The following is a 19,218-nucleotide window of genomic DNA, read 5'->3' as shown; positions in this document are numbered from 1 at the left end:
AAAACTGGAGGACCACAATCGACAGTTTGCAGAAAATTTGGCAGGAGGACAGATTCAGAAGACGAATCGCCACCTTCGGTTTTTGTTTGACAAGGAATCAAAACTGAAGGAGGATAATCGACCTTTTGAAAACAAATTGACAGATGCCATCCATCATGCACAGGAGATGGAAAAACTTTTGAGAGAAGAAGAAGAAAAGAAGTCAGGAAAAAGAGATTCAAAAGGAAAATCGATACCAAGGTATCAAGATAGATGGAAGACAATGAATGAACTGTTAGACGAAAAATAGACAGTGACTTTTCAGCATAAACAGAGATGGAAAAACAGTTGAGCGAAGCCAAAGGAGGGACAATAACTTTGCAGAGAAGTTGGCAGCTGCTGAGGCAATCATAACAGGAAGCCAAGATCATGGACAAGACAAAGACCCTTTTCATAACGTAAAGAAAGAAAAAAGAGAGAGACGCAAAGGTGGGCGTGGCTCTGTAAGATAACAGGATACTTTTGGTCGGTTTAAACAGAAATGAAAGGCGTTATTTATGAAGTTTAAAGATTACCAAAATAAATGAACTGGAATTTTGATAAAACCCTGACGACGTTAGCACTTGGGTGCCCGAAAAAGACGTTATTGAGGAATCACAGACAAAAACCTCTTAGGGAGTTGATGCCGTCAGTGCACCTCACGCGGTGCACTGTAGGCACTACTTAAGGTTCTTTGCAGCGTCCCTTCGGCCTCTGGTTGCAACCCCAATTCATTCATTTTACTGTACCTCTGTTCATATTATCTTTCTTCCAACTTACTCTCCACCTTCTACTGACAACTGTTTCAACATTATTTTCAGTGCTGAATAACAAAAATTTGGAGGCTTTTGGGCCTTCAAAATGCAGTAGGCTGAATGAACTTTGAGATTATAGTAACTGTGTGGATAGATACACGGGACCTCTAAGTAGTTGAATTAAGCTTCATTAATCTCTAAACTTAACATAATCTGACAAGCAAAATAAAAAAAACTACATTGCAGAGGAGCAACTGTAAAACACAACCACAAATCAACACGCGGTACATATTTCAAAAATAGCAATTTCACAAGGGAAATTCGCTTCTATCTTTTTTGTTTGTTTGGAATTTACTTTTTAATCAGGCACGTTGTGGGGACTTGTTTAGACACTTGATTAATATTAGCAATTAAAGGATGATAGATCGGTAGGCTAGCATTATATTGAAATGATTCACTTGGATATAAATTTTCTGGTTTCATAACCACAACGGTCTTTGACGAGAAAAATGATTCAGAAGAGTATCAAAATGGAATAACTTTCATAAAAATCGACGAGGAATGAACGAATTATTAGTTTGTCATAAACGCATAATGTTGATTATTAAAACAGAAATCATCAACTAAGCAACCCGAAATAAATTTGAGAATACAGGTTAGAACTATTACCATTTCAGCTATAGGGATATAAAATGCTGTAGTTGAAGAATGGAAAATATGAGTCTAGAAAAACTTTCAAGACAACATAGCATATAAATATAATAGAACTCTAGAGAAAGCAAGTGTATGAAAATGTATGAATGAATTTATGATAAATGCGTAATATTAATCGTTAAAACAGAAATCATCAACCCTGAATGAACTGGAGAATACAGGTATAAGGAAGAAAATTTAAGCTAAAGGAATATTAGAAAGAAAATAGGCCTAGAGAAACTTTAAAAATCGCGTGTTGTATAAACATACAACAGAACTCGGGAGATAGTATGCAAAGGTGTTAAAAGGAATATATAGAGGAAAATAATAATAAAAAACAGTAATAATAGCGGAGAACAGACAACAAGGGAGAAGCGTTACATAGGAAATAACGCGAACCTTTCCGATTCTATTTATGAAGTCGCAAGTTCTCTTGAACCAAGAAGCCAACCTGTCCCTAGGCCTAATCCGAAATCGCCTGTAGGCCTAAATTCCTCTTTCTACGAAGCCTTTCTAAGTGCATAGGCCTACGTAAGTATATTTTATAAGTGATTACGATTTCCGCCTCGTGGTAACTGCACAAGAGAGCTTGCATGCCACAGCCTGTAGGTTACGACAAAGGTAAATAGGCTAGCGTAGGCGTATTGAAATTCAATATTTAGCGTAGCCTTTGTAGCTTAGGCCTATTTACGCTAAAGACTAAGGCAACTCGCTGTATGCATGCCTGCCCTCGTTGTTTACAGCACTATGAGCGTACCAGCATCATAGCCTTACGTAGGTAGCGTTCATCCCTATTAGTTATATTAGTTTTTAATGTAGACTACTATACCCTAGACCTATGTAATTTCTTATTGAAGGCTAAAAGAGAGTAGGCAATGCCTAGGCAATGTTTAACTTGGCTCTATTCGATCATAACGTAGGTTTAGGTTACTTAGTGTAGCCTGTTGTGCGTAGCCTTTGGTGGGCTAGTAGCGTTAACGTAGCCTAGGCCTTAATAAAATTGATTGAATTGGGTTTATTTTAGGACTACTTTTGTGTTTGTCTCATCTTAGAGGAGGCATAGGCCTTAGGGTAGCACAGTTCTTGCATTGTATGATCCAAATTACCATAGGCTTAGGCTAGGCCTAGTTAGTAAGGCCAGTTTTTTTATTAATGTAGTTTGTACCATGCCTATCCTGTAGCCTAATCCAAATCATCATAGGCCTAGTCAGTAAGGCTAGTTTTCTAGTTAGGCTACTGTAGTTTGTGGTAATGCCTAGGCATTATAACCTACTTCAGGTAGGTTTCTGTGGAGATTGAGGCGTCAGGGCTGTGAGTGGAAATTCCAGCCTCCAAAAATGCCGCAAATGTAGGTTTTTTTGTGCTGTTAAAGATAATGGAACTCCATTATTTTCTATTTTGATTTTGGGAGAACATGGTTTTTGAATTGGGGGGATGACAAAATTGTGATAAGCAGTGTCGGTAGAGCTAAGCGTTAGCTCCGCTTCGGGTATTTTCTTTAAAATTGACTTTTCCTACAGTGTTTTAGTTGTTTATCAAGAATTTACCCTTATTTTTTTGTCAGTTGACTGTAATTAACCTGTAATTTACCTCAGAACTGCTTTGTTTTTGTTTGCTGGCCATCCTGGGATGATATTGTGCATGTGCTGTGTTATAGGGGAACTTTTGGTAAAAAGTGGTTTCCTTTACTGAGGAGTATGCCCCTCCGCCTAGGCTAAGTAACATGGCCTACTAAGTTAGGTTAGGTTAGGGTACGCTGTGTTAGTATGGCTCCTTTTATAATTGACTTCCTTAGCCAATCCCTTCTTGAACATATGGTACCCTAATGACTTTCCTGTTTGCTGAACCGTTACATACAGTCTGTGTGGAGCTAGTACTTGGAAATAACCTCAGGTTTTCTGTACCATTAAAGATAACGAAACTCCATTATACCCTACAATTTGGGGGGATACATTGGGAGAACATGGTTTTTGAGTGGAGGGGAGGGGGAACAAGAAAACTGTGACAAGTGGTCTTTTATTATAATAATTGACTAATTTTGGGGAATTTAACCCTTCCCTCCTGATTTGCATTCTTAAAATCTGGAAAAGAATGTAGAATGAGTGTCCTAACTACAGAAACGTATGGAATGCAGACTTACACCCCAAGCCCTACTTTCCCAACTTGCTACCCTAGATCGCAGGATGTAAACTGGCTCCATTATTTTGACCTGTAAGAGCAACCTATGTTTTTGGGATTTTTTTGGATGGAATATCCATTTCTTGGGGAGAATTTACATTATACCACGGGGTCAAACTACAGAAACAGAGGAAAACACAATCTTAGGCTACACCCATTGGTATATGATCGACGGACCCAATAATGTGTTCAGACATGTTGCTGCCTAGGCTACCCTTTTATTTTACCATGAACTGCAGAAGGAGTGTGACCTAAGCAGACCTACCTTTGCATAACCAAACCTTGGACGTCGTGCCCTTACTTGGCCTGGTTGGGAGTCCTCCCCTCAAGTCAGTGTGTAATTCAGCTAAAATGAAACTGTGGTATGGCCTAGGCTACTGCTTAACTGTAGAAGGGATTTGCAAAGGAATACAACCAGACATGATCTGCCTTTACCTAACCTTACCCAGAACAAATTTCTCTGACCTGCTGGGAGGGCTTTGGCCCCCATGGACCCCACAAGTGACACTGAATATTAGCATGAAGCCCATGGATGAGTGCAAAGTTTCCATTTGAACATGTGGCTTGGCATAGTAGACCCAAATAATTGTTTTTCACCATACAATCCTGTACAAAAACATGAAATAAATCCCTCTTCTTAAATATTATGGAGAAGCGAGTCATAAGGATCCAACCGTTTGTTTTGGCATTTCTCCACTGGTGAATTTCATAGTTTCATAGGGGCTGGAGAAATTACCCAACAAGGCCTCTTGATGTAAAAAATTGTGAATTTCACTTTTTTATTCAGTAAACTTTAACGAATGGGAGAACAAAAGTTAGTTGTGCCCATTAAAGATTGATTCATCATCTTTATCACCTTCAATTTCCCATGACACAAGGGCTGTTGTGAAATCCTGCTGCTTATGTCTTTTCTGTGCTTTAACTTTCACAAGTCTCCACTCGTCTCCAGCATTGCTTCTTATACTTCTCATCACAGTAAGTCTGGGTCTTCCAATACATTTGGTGCCCACATGAGCCCTAGTGACATTATTTTGTACTATTCTTCCAGAGGTCGTGCAAAAGTTGTGTCCAAGCCCTCTCATACAGTATCATTCCTACTCTAACCTGCCATATGTCTTAATATTCTTATAGCCGTATTTTCAAATTGACAAAATCTTTTTGATGAACAGTAGTTTCACTGTCATACCATGCTTTAAGTCCATATACAGTACGACACAAATTTCATTAGACTTCTTTATAATTTAACTTTTTAAAGCAAATTTAGTCTATGATTTCCAAATCTTATGGAGCCTTTAAAAGGTTCAACTTTAGTTATCCTTTCTCCATCTGTTATTACATCACTTTGTGCATACTCTCCCCTCATTGGTGTCCTTAGATTTATTTTCTGTCCCATTTCACTAGGTTGTGATGCATTCTATAAAGCAAAGTTTGTAGATCTAGTGTTATTTTGCTGATGAAAACAGCATCAACTGCTAATTCTGAGTCTGTCAACTTTGTGTTGTAAAATTTCTTTCATCTCTGACCACTTTCTTCATTATAAAACGTATGAGAAGGGCAAAACACGAAGCTAAAACTATACCCTCTTTTAGCATCCCATTAATTGCAGCAGAATTACGGATATGATGTCATTGGCATTAACTTTGCAGCTACAGGTACTTCGTTCATGGATAATTTGAGTTAGCTTATATGCATTTAATGGTAATTTAATGGTAATGCTTGTAGGTCTGTGGATGCCATAAAATGCCTTCTTGTAATGAACAAGAGCCATTAGAAGGGGATTTTTAAATTCCATCCATAAGCCCAATATGCTTGTAGGTCTGTGGATGCCATAAAATGCCTTCTTGTAATGAACAAGAGCCATTAGAAGGGGATTTTTAAATTCCAAACACTGCTGCACGGTATATCTAACAAATATTTGATCTTTGCAACTCCTGGCTTTTCCTTTAGGAAATTGGCTCCTTTACATATTTAGATGTCATTCATGACTCCACTTCACTTTTGAGAAACACAGTCATGTACTTCCTCAGGTGCACCAAAAACAGAATTTGTATGCTGAAAATACAGTAAGAAATTCGTATGAATTGTATGTATGTTGTCTGAGCATACAACTCTCTATTTCTCTGTCCAGTGTTTTTCAGTAAGGTTTTTGATAAGAATAACAAATAATACAGAATAATTTTTCTAATTCCAGAGTTACTTCTTGGCTAGACAAACACCTCAACAGACAGACAGTAATTATTGTTTGAGGTGAGTTTCTTTTAAACGTGTGTTTTTACGTTGGATAATAAAAAGTTAGGAAATTACAGAAATTTTATTAGTATCTTAATTGTTAACTAAAATTGCATATTTTTTCAACAAAGCCCTTTAAGTGTGTAACATACTATACTGAGAATATAATTTTTTTTCACTGGGACTTAAAACTATGTACTTAACTGTCTTCTAAGTTTGGTACTTCTATGACGACCAAATTATGATCTAGGAGCTTGTAGTCGGACAAAAGGAATATCACGTCTTTTATTGTATTTGTATAAAGATTTAAAGGTAGAAGTATCCATTCTTTTTATCTTGGTTTTCTAAGTTGACCTCAGAGCAATGATTAACAAACAGCTTATCTTGCTCTCTCAATGTTTTTGACTGTTTGCCATCCTTTAGAGGTTAAACCATCATTTAAAAGCATTTTTTGCCAAAGGAAATGAAAATGCTAATAACTTTGTTAATAAGAATAATGAGTAATAATTCAAAATCATTTTGATTCGACATATGGCCTGCCAAGATTAGGCAAACTGACCAACTGCCTGTCCATACCATTCATCATTTGTGGTGAACATTGAAAACCAAGGTAAGAAGAATATGGGAAAATTTACCATTATTTATTAAATAAACATAAGATAAATTTTGGAGAGCAGAGTTGAACTGATTTATTTTACTCAGCCTGTCCTTCTCTGCACTGGAACTCTTCAATCATCATTTAGCTATGGGCAAAGATTTCATCATTTAGAAGGGAATTTCTGGCCTTCCCTCCATCCACCATGATTCCCAGAACATTTTTGACGTCAACTACGTGGAAAAAGCTTCTTGACGACTGCTTCAGCCTTTCACTCAGTTTTTTCTTCCCAAGAATCTGTACAGATTCATGTGACTTCCATTGATTCCAAAGAAGAAATGAGAGAGCTCTGCTTTTAATCTTTGGATTTTGCACAAGTTGTTCTGTATATACTCTAGGCTACTTTAGCTCAACTTTATAGACATGGGGAGCCTTGAACATTCTTACCACCCCCATAAAACATGGCTCCGTAGTAAGTTAAGACAGTCATTCTCCATGGTCTAGGTCACCCTTTTAGCCTCTACAGTAGAGATCTCACACATGGGACTTTTGTCTGCCAACCTTAACATTGACAATACGCATATAGTAAGCTTTGGGATGTTTCACACCTTGGCCAGCTATCAGGTGTTCGGGCTCTAAGTTATTATCAGTCATTCCTGAATTTACTACACAATTCAGAACCTATCAGGTTCTGATTAGAAAGTTGAGTTGCAAATCGCCTCTCAACAGGACTTTGCAGGTGACAATTGAGGCAACTTTGTTTTGGTGTCCAATGAAATCTGTATAGTACACCACTACCAGAGAGGAAAATTGCACTAAAAGCCTGAGTGTCAGTGTTTCTTTATTAACACTGACATGCTCAAGAAGAGGTGTTCGAGAGCACCATTTTTTCTGGCTTCATGTAGTGGTCAACCACACATACGGGTCTTTTGGCAAAGGCAATGACTTTATACCCTAGATGAGAGCCCTAAGGCTAGGAACATTGCCCCTAACCCTTGTTTTCAGGTGGAACTTTTCAGTTCTTCAGGTTATGGAATGTCATCCACAAGTCCTTGGGCAACTTCTCTGTAGGATCTGTGATGGCTGCTCAACATATGTAGCTTTCCCTAGCTCCATTGGATAGAAAAGCACTTTGCCTTAGGTTCATGGGTTGACATACTTCAGACAGTGCAGGGTGGAATGACTCATTTCTCTCTCTCTCTCTCTCTCTCTGTCTCAGCATTGCTTCATCTGGACCACAGCAGCCAAAGCCTTGTACTCTTTCATTTGGCATATTGTAAGTAAGTTACTCAAAAGACCATCCTATCAGAAGGCATCACACAGAGGATGATTCTTGCACCCTCCTTTAAACATGGGATGCCAGATGTAGATCATTATTAACCGTAAGGATCTAATAATGGTAATAATTGCTACCTACTGACCTGCATTCATACAAAATCCCAAATTGGACAAAACCCTCTATAATCTTGTCACATTGGTATATGCCAGACTGTGTAGGAGGTTACAGGAATCACCCTTCCCATAATCATGCTTTTGACTGAGAAGCTGACATTTTCAGATGCGGTGTGAATCAATGTCACTGAAGATACTCTTATATAAAAGATCTCACGTTTATATATCTAGGAAAAATGCCTGCAGTTTGCTTTAAAACAATGTTATTCAGTGTTTTTATTCCCTGGTATCCCAAAATAATAAACATATTTGACGTACTGCACAGGAATGAGATCATTCCTTCCTGTTAAGGAAGGTCTTTGTCTTGCACTTTTGTTAAGGGTCCCTTTGTCATTTCAAGTTGCTTTTTAACAATCAGTCTTTATGTTAACAGGCTTATAGTCATAATTGAATTTATATGCATAGAGCAAAATATAGTTTAAAGATTTTTTCCTTCAATAAGAGTGAAGTTATTAAGAAATATAGCTACCATTTCTTTTTTGCACAGGTGTGGAAACCCAGGTATTCCTGTGGGAGCAGTACATATTGGAGACAAATTGCTAAAGTATCTAAGGAGTGACTGACAACTATAGCTACTGTTTTACCTGGGATGAAAACTACAGCAAGCCTTAAGAATGGAGTGTGATGTTGAAGGACAACCTAATGATGAAGTGAGTCCCAATGAAGGTGTTCTCAAGGGTGACATGGAAGTGAAAAATGATGTGGATATAAGTGTGTCTTCTAGCAGTGAAGGTGACAAAGTAAAGTTGGGAACTGGAACTAAATCAGATGAGGTTTTAACAAGTGGGGAGACTGAAAATTCATTAGGAGATTTGACTGAGACTAATCCTTGCAGAGAAGATAGTTTGGAGACTGTAGGAAATAATGCTAAAGCTGAAAATGAAAAGAGTGTTGATGAAAAGTTGGAAAATCAGAACCCGGCTGAAAAATGTATTTCTGATGCTATAAAGAACACTGTGGCAGAAGATGCAGGGAAAATTTGTGATAAACTAGAAGAACCTAATTCAGCTAATAAATTAGTTGATAAAAGTAGAATAGATCTCTTAGATGGAGAAACTGTAACAGATGTTGAAAAAAGCTTTGAAAGTAATTCTAGTGTTATGGATATAGAACCGAAATCGCCAGAAATTGGGTTTCGAAGGAAAAGTTTTAGTCAGTTTTCACCTCTTTCATCTCCAGTTAAATCTCCTTCTCAGATGTCAGAGACGTCACCTGTTAGATCACCTGAGCTAGGTGGGAGAAGGAGACTAAAAGTGCATGTCTTTGATAGAGAATTAGCAGATACATCTAAACAAGAACAATCAAGTGAAAGAAAAAAGGATGAACATGTTGTAAAAGAAGGCAAAACACATTCACCAGATTTAATGGGTAAGGAGAAGGTGGCAGAAAATCAAGAAAGTTCACCATCACAAACTGATAATACTGCATCTACATCACCTTGTTTTGAGGAGGAAGGTTCAAGAGACTTAAATGTGTCAAATTCTGATAAATGTGCTCGAGATGTGATGGAGGGGGAATTTTTCAATAAACATACTCAAGAAAAACCAATGCCATGCTCTAATAAATTGCCTGAAACCTCAGAGCTAAGTAAGGAAGCAAACCCTCTTAATAAACCCTTATTGTCAGTTGAAAGGAAATTGTCTCTGTCTTTTCACAGAAGAGAAACCACTAGTTTATCTGCCAAGGGAATTGATGAAAATGAGAGTGATTTAAAAAATAGAACATCTTCTGAAGACTTTTACAAGGAAAAGGACAGTGATCCTGAAAAGCCTGAGGATGGTACAGCTCCAGGAAAGTCTGAGAATAATATAGCTCATGAAGAGCCTGAGGATAGTATAACTCCTGAAAAACCTGAGGACATTATAGCTCCCAAAAAGCCAGAGGATAATATTGTTCCTGAAGAACCTGATCCTGAAAACCTTGAGGATATTATACCTTCTGAAAAACCAGAGGATAGTATAGCTCCTGAAAACCCTGAGGACAGTATATCATCTGAAAATTATAAGGATAGTATACCTTCTGAAAACTCTGAGGATAGTGTAACATCTGTAAAACCAGAGGATATTATAGCTCATGAAGAGCCTGAGAATAGTGTACCTTCTGAAAACTCTGAGGATAGTATGACTTCTGAAAAACCAGAGGATAAAGCTCATGAAGAACCTGAGAATATTGTACCTTCTGAAAACACTGAGGATAGTATGACTTCTGAAAAACCAGAGGATATAGCTCATGAAGAGCCTGAGAATATTGTACCTTCTGAAAACATTGAGGATAGTATGACTTCTGAAAAACCAGAGGATATAGCTCATGAAGAGCCTGAGAATATCGTACCTTCTGAAAACACTGAGGATAGTATGACTTCTGAAAAACCAGAGGATATAGCTCATGAAGAGCCTGAGAATATGGTACCTTCTAAAAACTCTGAGGATAGTATGACTTCTGAAAAACCAGAAGATATTATAGCTCATGAAGAGCCTGAGAATAGTGTATCTTCTGAAAACTCTGAGGATAGTATGACTTCTGAAAAACCAGAGGATATTATAGCTCATGAAGAGCCTGAGAATATTGTACCTTCTGAAAACTCTGAGGATAGTATGACTTCTGAAAAACCAGAGGATATTATAGCTCATGAAGAGCCTGAGAATAGTGTACCTTCTGAAAACTCTGAGGATAGTATGACCTCTGAAAAACCAGAGGATAAAGCTCATGAAGAGCCTGAGAATAGTGTACCTTCTGAAAACTCTGAGGATAGTATGACTTCTGAAAAACCAGAGGATATTATAGCTCATGAAGAGCCAGAGAATATCGTACCTTCTGAAAACTCTGAGGACAGTATGACTTCTGAAAAACCAGAGGATATTATAGCTCATGAAGTGTCTGAGAATAGTGTACCTTCTGAAAACTCTGAGGATAGTATGACTTCTGAAAAACCAGAGGATAAAGCTCATGAAGAACCTGAGAATGTGGTACCTTCTGAAAACTCTGAGGATAGTATGACTTCTGAAAAACCAGAGGACATTATGGCTCATGAAGAGCCTGTGAATAGTGTACCTTCTGAAAATGCTGAGGATAGTTTAACTTCTGAAAAACCAGAGGATAAAGCTCATGAAGAGCCTGAGAATAGTGTACCTTCTGAAAACACTGAGGATAGTATAACTTCTGAAAAACCAGAAGATAAAGCTCATGAAGAGCCTGAGAATAGTGTACCTTCTGAAAATGCTGAGGATAGTATAACTTCTGAAAAACCAGAAGATAAAGCTCAAGAAGAACCTAAGAATAGTGTACCTTCTGAAAACCCTGAGGATAGCATGCCTTATGAAAATCCTGATGATAGTATACCTTCAGAAAGCCAGGAGAATAGTATAGTCACTGAAAACCCTAGTGAGAGTACATCCTCTGAAAACCATGAGGATAGTATTCATTCTGAAAAACTGGAGAATAGTATAGGTCCTGAAAACCCTGATGAGAGTATACCTTCTGAAAACCCTGAGGATAGTGTACATTCTGATAAATATGAGGATATAGCCCCAGAGAAGCCAATGGTTATAGCTCCTGAAAAACTTGATGATTGTACACCTCCTGCAAAGTCTGACGATAGTAAAGCTCCTGAAAAGCCCAAGGATAGTTTAGCCCATGAAAAGCCTGAGAATAGTGTAGCCTCTAAAAAGCCTGAAAAGCCTGAGGATAGCATAGCCTTTCAGGATGAAATCTCTTCAACGGTGGATAATGATGGAAGTGAAATATCTTTAACAGAGAAAAGTGAAAACAGTGCAACTTTGTTACAAGATATTCACTGTGCATCTGACTCTGATGTAAGCACTGAACCTCATGGTATATTAAAATCTGATGGCCAAGTGAAAAACAATAATGATAGACAAGAAAAAGATATTGACAGTGACTTAATTTTGCATGATGTCTCTGGAAATAGGTCAGTTCAGTGCAGTGCTGATACTTCAAACAAAAGGGAGTATGATGATCAACTGCTGAAGGTAGCTAGAGAAGAGAGAGAAGAGACACATGAGGGAAAATCATGTGAAGAAGATAGTGGTAGTGAGGAGGAAGAAGTGAGGCATAACCAGGAAAGCCCAAGTGTAGAGAAACTGAATAACTTAGAAATTAATAAAAGCTTAGTGAAGAAAAATGAATTTTCTCAGGCACAAGAAAGGGAAGTGCATAATGATTCTGGAACTGACCTGGATGTAATTGGCAAAAATAGAACACTTTTAAATGAGTTCCAGAATAAAAGTGGTAACCGCAGTGAAAGTGAAACTCATGAAGAATCTGCCGAAAAACGAGGTTCTCTGAAAATAGTTTTGAAAATAGGTTCGAAAAGGAAAAGTTCTGACTGTGAAAAAGAAACTCTTGGGAAAAAAGTTGGAGATAAATGTGATGAAAGTAGGATTGCCCCTGCAGAATTTGAGGGCTCAGAGAAGAGACTTCGCAGGTCAAGTGAAATAGGAAACTTTCATGAAGATGAAAATGTTTGCCATAAAAAAGTAATAGAGACCAAATCTGTAGGTTCACCAGATTCTGGAAGAAAATATCCACAGGATGGAGAAGAAAATCTTGCTGATTGCTCTCAAGAGGGTGAAAGTCAAAAGGGTTGTGAAGAACTTGAATCTGGAGAACTTTTAAAAGCAAATTATAAAGAAGAGGTGTCAAACATCGACAAGAGTAAAGTAAACAAACCTAGTTTACTCTCTCTCAGTAAAAGAAGAGTGTTGGCTGACCAAGTGGGGGGCAAAGATAATGTTAAGCCATTGACAACTGACGCAGAGATAAGTACAACTGAAGAGAAGGCAAGAACTGACGAAAGGAGTCAGGAGGATATTAAAAAAGTAGGAATTGTTGAAAGTGATCAAGGCTCAGGTAGCAGTAGTGATGGTAATTATGAAGGAATGAGAGTCTCTGGAGAAGATACTGAAAAAGATCATTCTTTACCAGAATCGGACATTTTAAATTCTTCTGAAAGAGTCCAAAGTATCACATCAGCCACACTTGGTAATGAAAAATTACAGTTAACAGGAGACTCTCTAGGAGGTGAAGGTTCTGGTGGTACACATGTCATGAGAAGGAAGAAACGATCACGTGATAGTGATCATGGGAAATTACGAGGTGTCCCTGGACCCAAATGTTCCAAAGTTTCTTTGGACACCAGGGAAAACACTGACCATAGTAATAAAGATGATGTAGAAGTATCCTCTTCAGGCACATCACCTGTGGATATGAAAGTGGAATTTGTAGATATTTCAAGTGAGGAAGAACAGCAGTCGGAGAGTAGGTATGTGGATGCAATCGACATGATTTGCAAAAAGTGTCGTGATATTTGGAATGATGAAGTGTTGCGTATGATTTTTAAGGGCACTGAATCGGTTACTGTAAATTCCAAAATTACATATGGTGCAATTGTTTGTATAAATGACTGGATTAACCGTAACCTCAGTGTGGATAAGGAGGAAGCAATCACACAAGTCTTTGAAAGAACAGATTTAGGAAGTAATATTGCCCAATTGAATATCAGCAAACTCGATCAGTGGCTTGGAGAACTTCTTCACAGAGGGAAAAACAAATGTTGTAAGGTTTTTACGGCTGTATACCAGCCGAAAAAAGACACAGCATTACATAAAACTAAAACAGCAACAAAAAGGCCAAAAGTACACATTCCCCAAAGCAATCCCGTTCATGCTAAAAACCAGAAGTCAGCAGTATCCAAAGGTCAAAAGTCATTAGGTACTAAAGGGCCTTCTGTTGCTAAAAGTCAGAGTCTGACTGGTAATAAAAGTCAAAGTCCAACAGTCAGTAAAGGTCAGGGTTCAGTAATTGCTACTTGCCCAGACTTACCCAAAGGAAGAGTTTATTTAGTACCAGCACCTGCAGTGGCTTCAGTTTTGCCATCTGCAATCTCCGCAAAATCGTTACCCAGTGAAGAAAGCGCAGTTCTTCCAAGCTCTGCATCATCATTAATGAAACCTTGTAAAATAATTCTGAAGAATCCAGTACCTGTGGGACCTAAAGGAAATACCCACAGTCTTAATAGACCGAGCACAAAATCCCATCCATCAGGATCACCAGCAGGCTTGAAGTCTGGAGAAAGTAAAACTGGTGTTAACAGTAAATTTGCATCTAGATCATCCATAGGAAAGCCTGGTTTAAGTTCAGGTCGTGATAAATCTCTCAGAGCAACAGTTCATGGCAACACGTTCAACAGTAAACAATTGTCTAAGACGGGTGTGAATAAAGTGCCCTCACTTCAGCAAGCAAGGCCCTTGGCAGCACCGTTAAGTAAAATGATGTCCCAAGGTCAGAATCAAAGGGCCCAGGTTAAGGAAGATGAACAGGATGAACTGGAGGATGTAAAAGATTTTGTAACCGAAGTTGAATCTATGATTTTTAGTCAGGAACCTGTTATACGAGAAATGTTACAGGCCCTAAATCTAGACATTAAAGATGTTAACATTTATTCTTCATATTGTAATATACCAATCACTAATAAAATGAAAGTTGATTGTCCCTCAGAGAGAGATAAGATATCACCTTGCTATTTCAGTATGTTGAAGGAACGGTCAGCTCTGAATGGTCATGCTCTAATTGCTTTTGATCTCTTGCTTTATGAGTCTAATAATCAGCATTCAGTAGCATCACTTGGCTCTACAAAAAGCAGGTTTGTGACCAAGAGGGAGCTCTTGACTCTGCAAAGCATATTTATCTTAAATCCAGAGACACCAGATATAAGTCTCTTTTATGAGGTGTTTGTACAAATACTCTTATCCAGAAAGAAAGTCTTGTTAATCCCTGATAGCCATACATTTTTAGTAGTAACTGAAGATATTAGAAAAGAATACAATAGAGCAAAGTCCAAAGACCTGAGTATCCAACTTTTGAATGAAAACTGGGACCCTAATAATATATACTCTGCAGACGATGCTTGGCTCGAAGGCCAAAATCTTGAAGAAGTAACCAACAGAGATGTAATTTCAATATTTTGCACCTGGAGGAACCTTGGGAAGGAACCCAATGACCAATCGCTGTCTAAAGCGCTGCAGTCTCTTCGGCAGTTTCACAATATAAAGAATGGTGACTACTTTGGATCGTGTTTTAGACTGTATACCAAATTCATTAGATTTGTTTATGAAGAAAAAGATTTGGAGTTGGCCAAAGTTTTCTTAGATGAACCATTTATCGGTGGATGCTGTATTGTGTCAAAGAAATTTCTTCAAAATCTAATTAATTTTAACAAACAGAAAAATAATTTGCCAAACTATGATGATGACGTTGACAATTTTAAAGATGCTGTAGAAAGATTTGAAGATTTAGAAGCGGTGGCTTATGAAAGTCTAAATGCTCCTATTTTGAGAGACCTTTGTTCTCAGATGATAGTAGTTGAAGAAAAAATGAAAGTGTTCATTGAAAATAATGAGGTGATAAGCAAAAGGTTGACAGGCTTGCTTGGGAAAAGAGAAAAGTTACTGAGGGAAATTAAAGGTCCAGAAATCAGAAGGCTCGTACAAACGATGAGAACCAGTATTGTAGAATTGCATAAGGTTGCTCAGAAAAGACGTCAAGAAAACTCTTATAACAAGAAAAACAAAAGAAGGAAGTGTGACTTGGATATGACAGGTTCTGACCTGGATTCCTCTTGCACAGATGTTTCACCTCACATGAAGGAACTCATAAAGGATCTGTTGTCTAAAGGTGTGAAGCCTGAGAAAGTCAGGCAGGTTATAGGCATTGTCAGTGGCATCACCAAAGAAGAGAAAGTGTTGGAAGTACCAAGTGAAAAGTGGATTTTGAACTTTGCTCAGATGTATTCATAGTATTAAACAAAATTCTTATGCTGGCACATGCACATTTACTGTAATTGAACTGGTACTAAGCACTCAAATGTTCTGTATAGAATAGTTTGGTAATGGTAAGGTAAACATGGATTGTATTTTCCTATTGTGATAGTGCATAGCACCGTTGGGTGTAATGTACAAAATTATTTTGGAAATCTGAGGAAGACTTTTCACAAGATATTATGGATCTGATGAACCTTGAATATATATAGAGCAAAAATTTATATATGTTGCCAAAGTGGAAATTAATCCTTTGTAGTACTGAGTAGTGTATGGACATTTTTGATGACTTTCTTTTGTCCAGAAAATTATGTTATCATTTGAGTTTAAAATTCATAGAATTTTCTGAGAAGGTAATACTGTAGTTAGTATTTATAGTATGTACTGTATTATTTTATGTAATCCTACAGTGAATACAGTAATGTACTTTCATTTGTAAGGTTTAAACTAATTTATGATTATATTATTTGGACCCTTGGAAAATGGGGAAGGATTTACTGTGGATGTTGACTAGTGTGGTCTTAGATGCAGTTCCCTGTAGGTTGACAGATGTGAACCACACCTTTTGTATGTTAAGAGTGAGGGTGACTAGTGTTCTGAAAGGATAAATACTTTAATGTTGTGTAAACTTTAATGACTTCCAAAGACCTTTAAGATGAATGTTGCTGGTTACACTAAGCAACTGTCTGTCAGTACCAACTTTACAGTGTTACTTTTAAGAAGGCAGTCAACTGCAATTTATATTACCCAAAGTCATAATGTATTATATTGAGTGGATGTATTCATCGGCCCAAAATTTTTACCCCCTTTGCTTCAGATGTCAAATCCATTTTCCAAATTGTATGCTTTCATGTGGTTGATTAAGCTGTGCTCTAAAAAGGTACATGAATGCTTGTTATTAAGTTATGCATCATGTGTCTTGCTGATACTGTACAGTCTTTGTTGAGACTGTTATGTCCTTTTGGTTTTATAACATTGTCTTTTGTTTATTCTGTATATTATTTGAGATGAATCTTTTCTTTCATTAAAGATAGGCTATAGCTCCACAACAGTAGTCAAGGAGATGTAAGCTATCTTTAACGATAGGTAGGTATCCAAATAATAAAGTTTTTTATGAAAATTTTTAATTATTTTCAGAAATAAATTCCAGAAAAAAGTAAATTAGGGTTTATTGTTCCTGATCTTAAACACATTCCAGATAATTTTGTTTGAACTCTATATCAACAGTCACCTGAAATTGCAGTCTTGAAAATAATAACTCTCTGGTGTATCCAATAAGAGAAAATAATTAAGACGTTAATTCCTCGGCTAAATCATTGAATAAAAGTCGTGCAAAAAATTGAGGGGGTGGGATTTGTAGAACATGCTAAGTTTGAGCAATCTGAATATTGGGGACTTTGTGTGAGCCAAAGTAAAAAGGATCAACTTTTCATAGAGCACCACTCTCTGCATCACAATTGCATATGCTGATTTGATGTACTTTCTGAAATGGAAATGCTTCCATGAAAGTCTTTTTAATACACTTTTTAAGAGAAATGTTTGAGAGGAAATTAGGAAAATTAAGAGTTCATTGGTTTTGTTATATGGTATTGTATTGCAGTTATAAGCATCTCTCTCTGCAGTTACAAGACATTTTCTTGTTAGAAGTGCATATGGCATACAGTACTGTACTTAGTGATGCAGTAATTGTATATAAATGATTTGATTTGTATATACATAGATTAGGTTTGCTTCTCTTTATAGTGTAGATTATTTTTAAATATTATAGAAAAATTGTTTACCATTTCATCCTTAAAAGAACTTAGTGTTATACTGTACATTAAAACATGGAGAAGTAGGTGTTGATTAAAATTTAAAAGTACAGCCTATTTAAGTATTCAACCTCTTGTTCATCATTACCATATATTTATGTTTTCAATCATCCCAGGTTGGGATATGAATATGTTATGCATTTATTCCTACCATATCATAAAATCTGTGGCAATTGCTGATGATCTGCCTACTTGGTGTTAGCAGATCATTAGTAACCTACTTAAGTAGGAGACCTAACCATATAACTTCATAAATATATAAAAATAAAATGAGAATTTAAGTTACTTCTAGGCAAACTATTGTTGCACCATAGAAGACAAATTTACACTCATGATGATTTCATTGTGGTGACCTTACTAGTTTGTCATGGACATAGAAACACTATTTTCATTATAAAGCTTAAGAAATCTTGTGTGGATGACTGTTTGACAATGGCTTACTGATCGTGAGTGTCTCATCCAGAGTAAAATTTTGACTTCTTACTTGGTAAAAAAAGGCAAACAGGGATTTTAAATTGCCAACCACTGTACAGTAACTGATATTACTCATGTCCAATATATTTACAGCTGTAAACGCTAAACATTTGTAGGCATTTACATGAGCCTTTTTCACAAATATGTCAAAAAACTCAAAAGTAATCCTAGTTGCTGAGGGTATACATCCTCCCTTGGCCAATAAGAAAACCTGTTTGACAATTTACAGTATCGATCAATTGTGGTGGTGTTGCGTAAAACACAGTCTTCTCTGGGATATTGCTGGTTCAACTTTATTGTTTCTTATTTTACTTATTACTTGCATTTGGTACAGTTACAAATTGGACAGATTTTGTATTCATCTGTTGTTTTCAATCTTAGAACCCTGCCATTGTCAATACCCAGGTAATCTGATATTCTTCATATAAAACAACCTGACTTATTGAAGGCCAGCTTTCAGTTTTTCTACCTCTTTTATAAGTCTCTCTCAATGCTGTGAGATTCTTGTCACCACTTATACTATAACTGATTGCAGATATGGTGTTTGGCATGTCTGACATGTAAAAGCACTTGCACTTTCAATTTTTTCAATCAGAAACTTGGTGCAGTATAGTACTAGTATAGCACTAGCCACAGGTTCTTGTCAATACTCTACCACTTGTACTTCGTGATATCTTAGGGATGTCGATTATAGCCACCTTGATACCATCTCAGTGGTAATGTCAAGAGCTGGTAGAGCTTATGGTTTTAATGAATCAATGAACATGAAAACTGGAATCCCTCCAGAACCAGAACTTCCAACTCCTTGGACTATCTGTGAGGTTCAAACTTGTACTCATCTGTATTATTTATCCAGTAGAACACGCAAGATACAAAGGTTCTCACCATTTATTTTATACTAATGGTTTCAAATCTCTGGCAGCTGTAGGATTTGCTACCATATCATGTACTATACTAGAATCAAATAAATCAGTTCTCCTTACCAAACAATGCTTCAGTTTTTACAGCAGACCTTAGTGTGATGAAATCAGCATTAAGATACTGAAAATATACTACTACAGAAATTTGTTGTTTTCAGTAACTAGAAGTGCTATATAGCAGCCCCCAAAATTAATATAATAAAAATTCTCTTGTGCACCACAATAAGGATATGATACAGGTAGGCACATAAAGTGGCA

General features: G+C 37.0%; 1 protein-coding gene across 3 annotated transcripts; it reads left to right on the top strand.

Moving 5' to 3' along the window:
- The first annotated feature begins 1,672 nt into the window (after positions 1–1,672).
- LOC136849295 (serine-rich adhesin for platelets-like) lies at positions 1,673–17,616 on the top strand. 3 transcript variants are annotated; one of them, XM_067122621.1, is made up of 3 exons: positions 1,673–1,997; positions 5,836–5,891; positions 8,408–17,616. In XM_067122621.1, the coding sequence occupies exon 3, from the start codon at positions 8,535–8,537 to the stop codon at positions 15,732–15,734; it is 7,200 nt and encodes a 2,399-aa protein (XP_066978722.1). In that variant the 5' UTR covers positions 1,673–1,997; positions 5,836–5,891; positions 8,408–8,534; the 3' UTR covers positions 15,735–17,616. The 3 variants fall into 3 exon arrangements, with proteins under 3 accessions (XP_066978722.1, XP_066978723.1, XP_066978724.1); XM_067122622.1 differs by lacking the exon at positions 1,673–1,997 and adding an exon at positions 2,026–2,087; XM_067122623.1 differs by lacking the exon at positions 1,673–1,997 and adding an exon at positions 2,193–2,240.
- Positions 17,617–19,218: the final 1,602 nt, after the last annotated feature.

This window comes from Macrobrachium rosenbergii, chromosome 20 (assembly GCF_040412425.1).
Source record: "Macrobrachium rosenbergii isolate ZJJX-2024 chromosome 20, ASM4041242v1, whole genome shotgun sequence".
In the NCBI taxonomy this organism is placed as follows: Eukaryota; Metazoa; Arthropoda; class Malacostraca; order Decapoda; family Palaemonidae; genus Macrobrachium; species Macrobrachium rosenbergii.
This window is presented reverse-complemented; position numbering and strand designations above follow the sequence as displayed.

Bases quoted from the DNA above. Each gene is read 5' to 3' on its own strand.
- LOC136849295 (XM_067122621.1), top strand. From the start codon at position 8,535: ATGGAGTGTGATGTTGAAGGACAACCTAATGATGAAGTGAGTCCCAAT.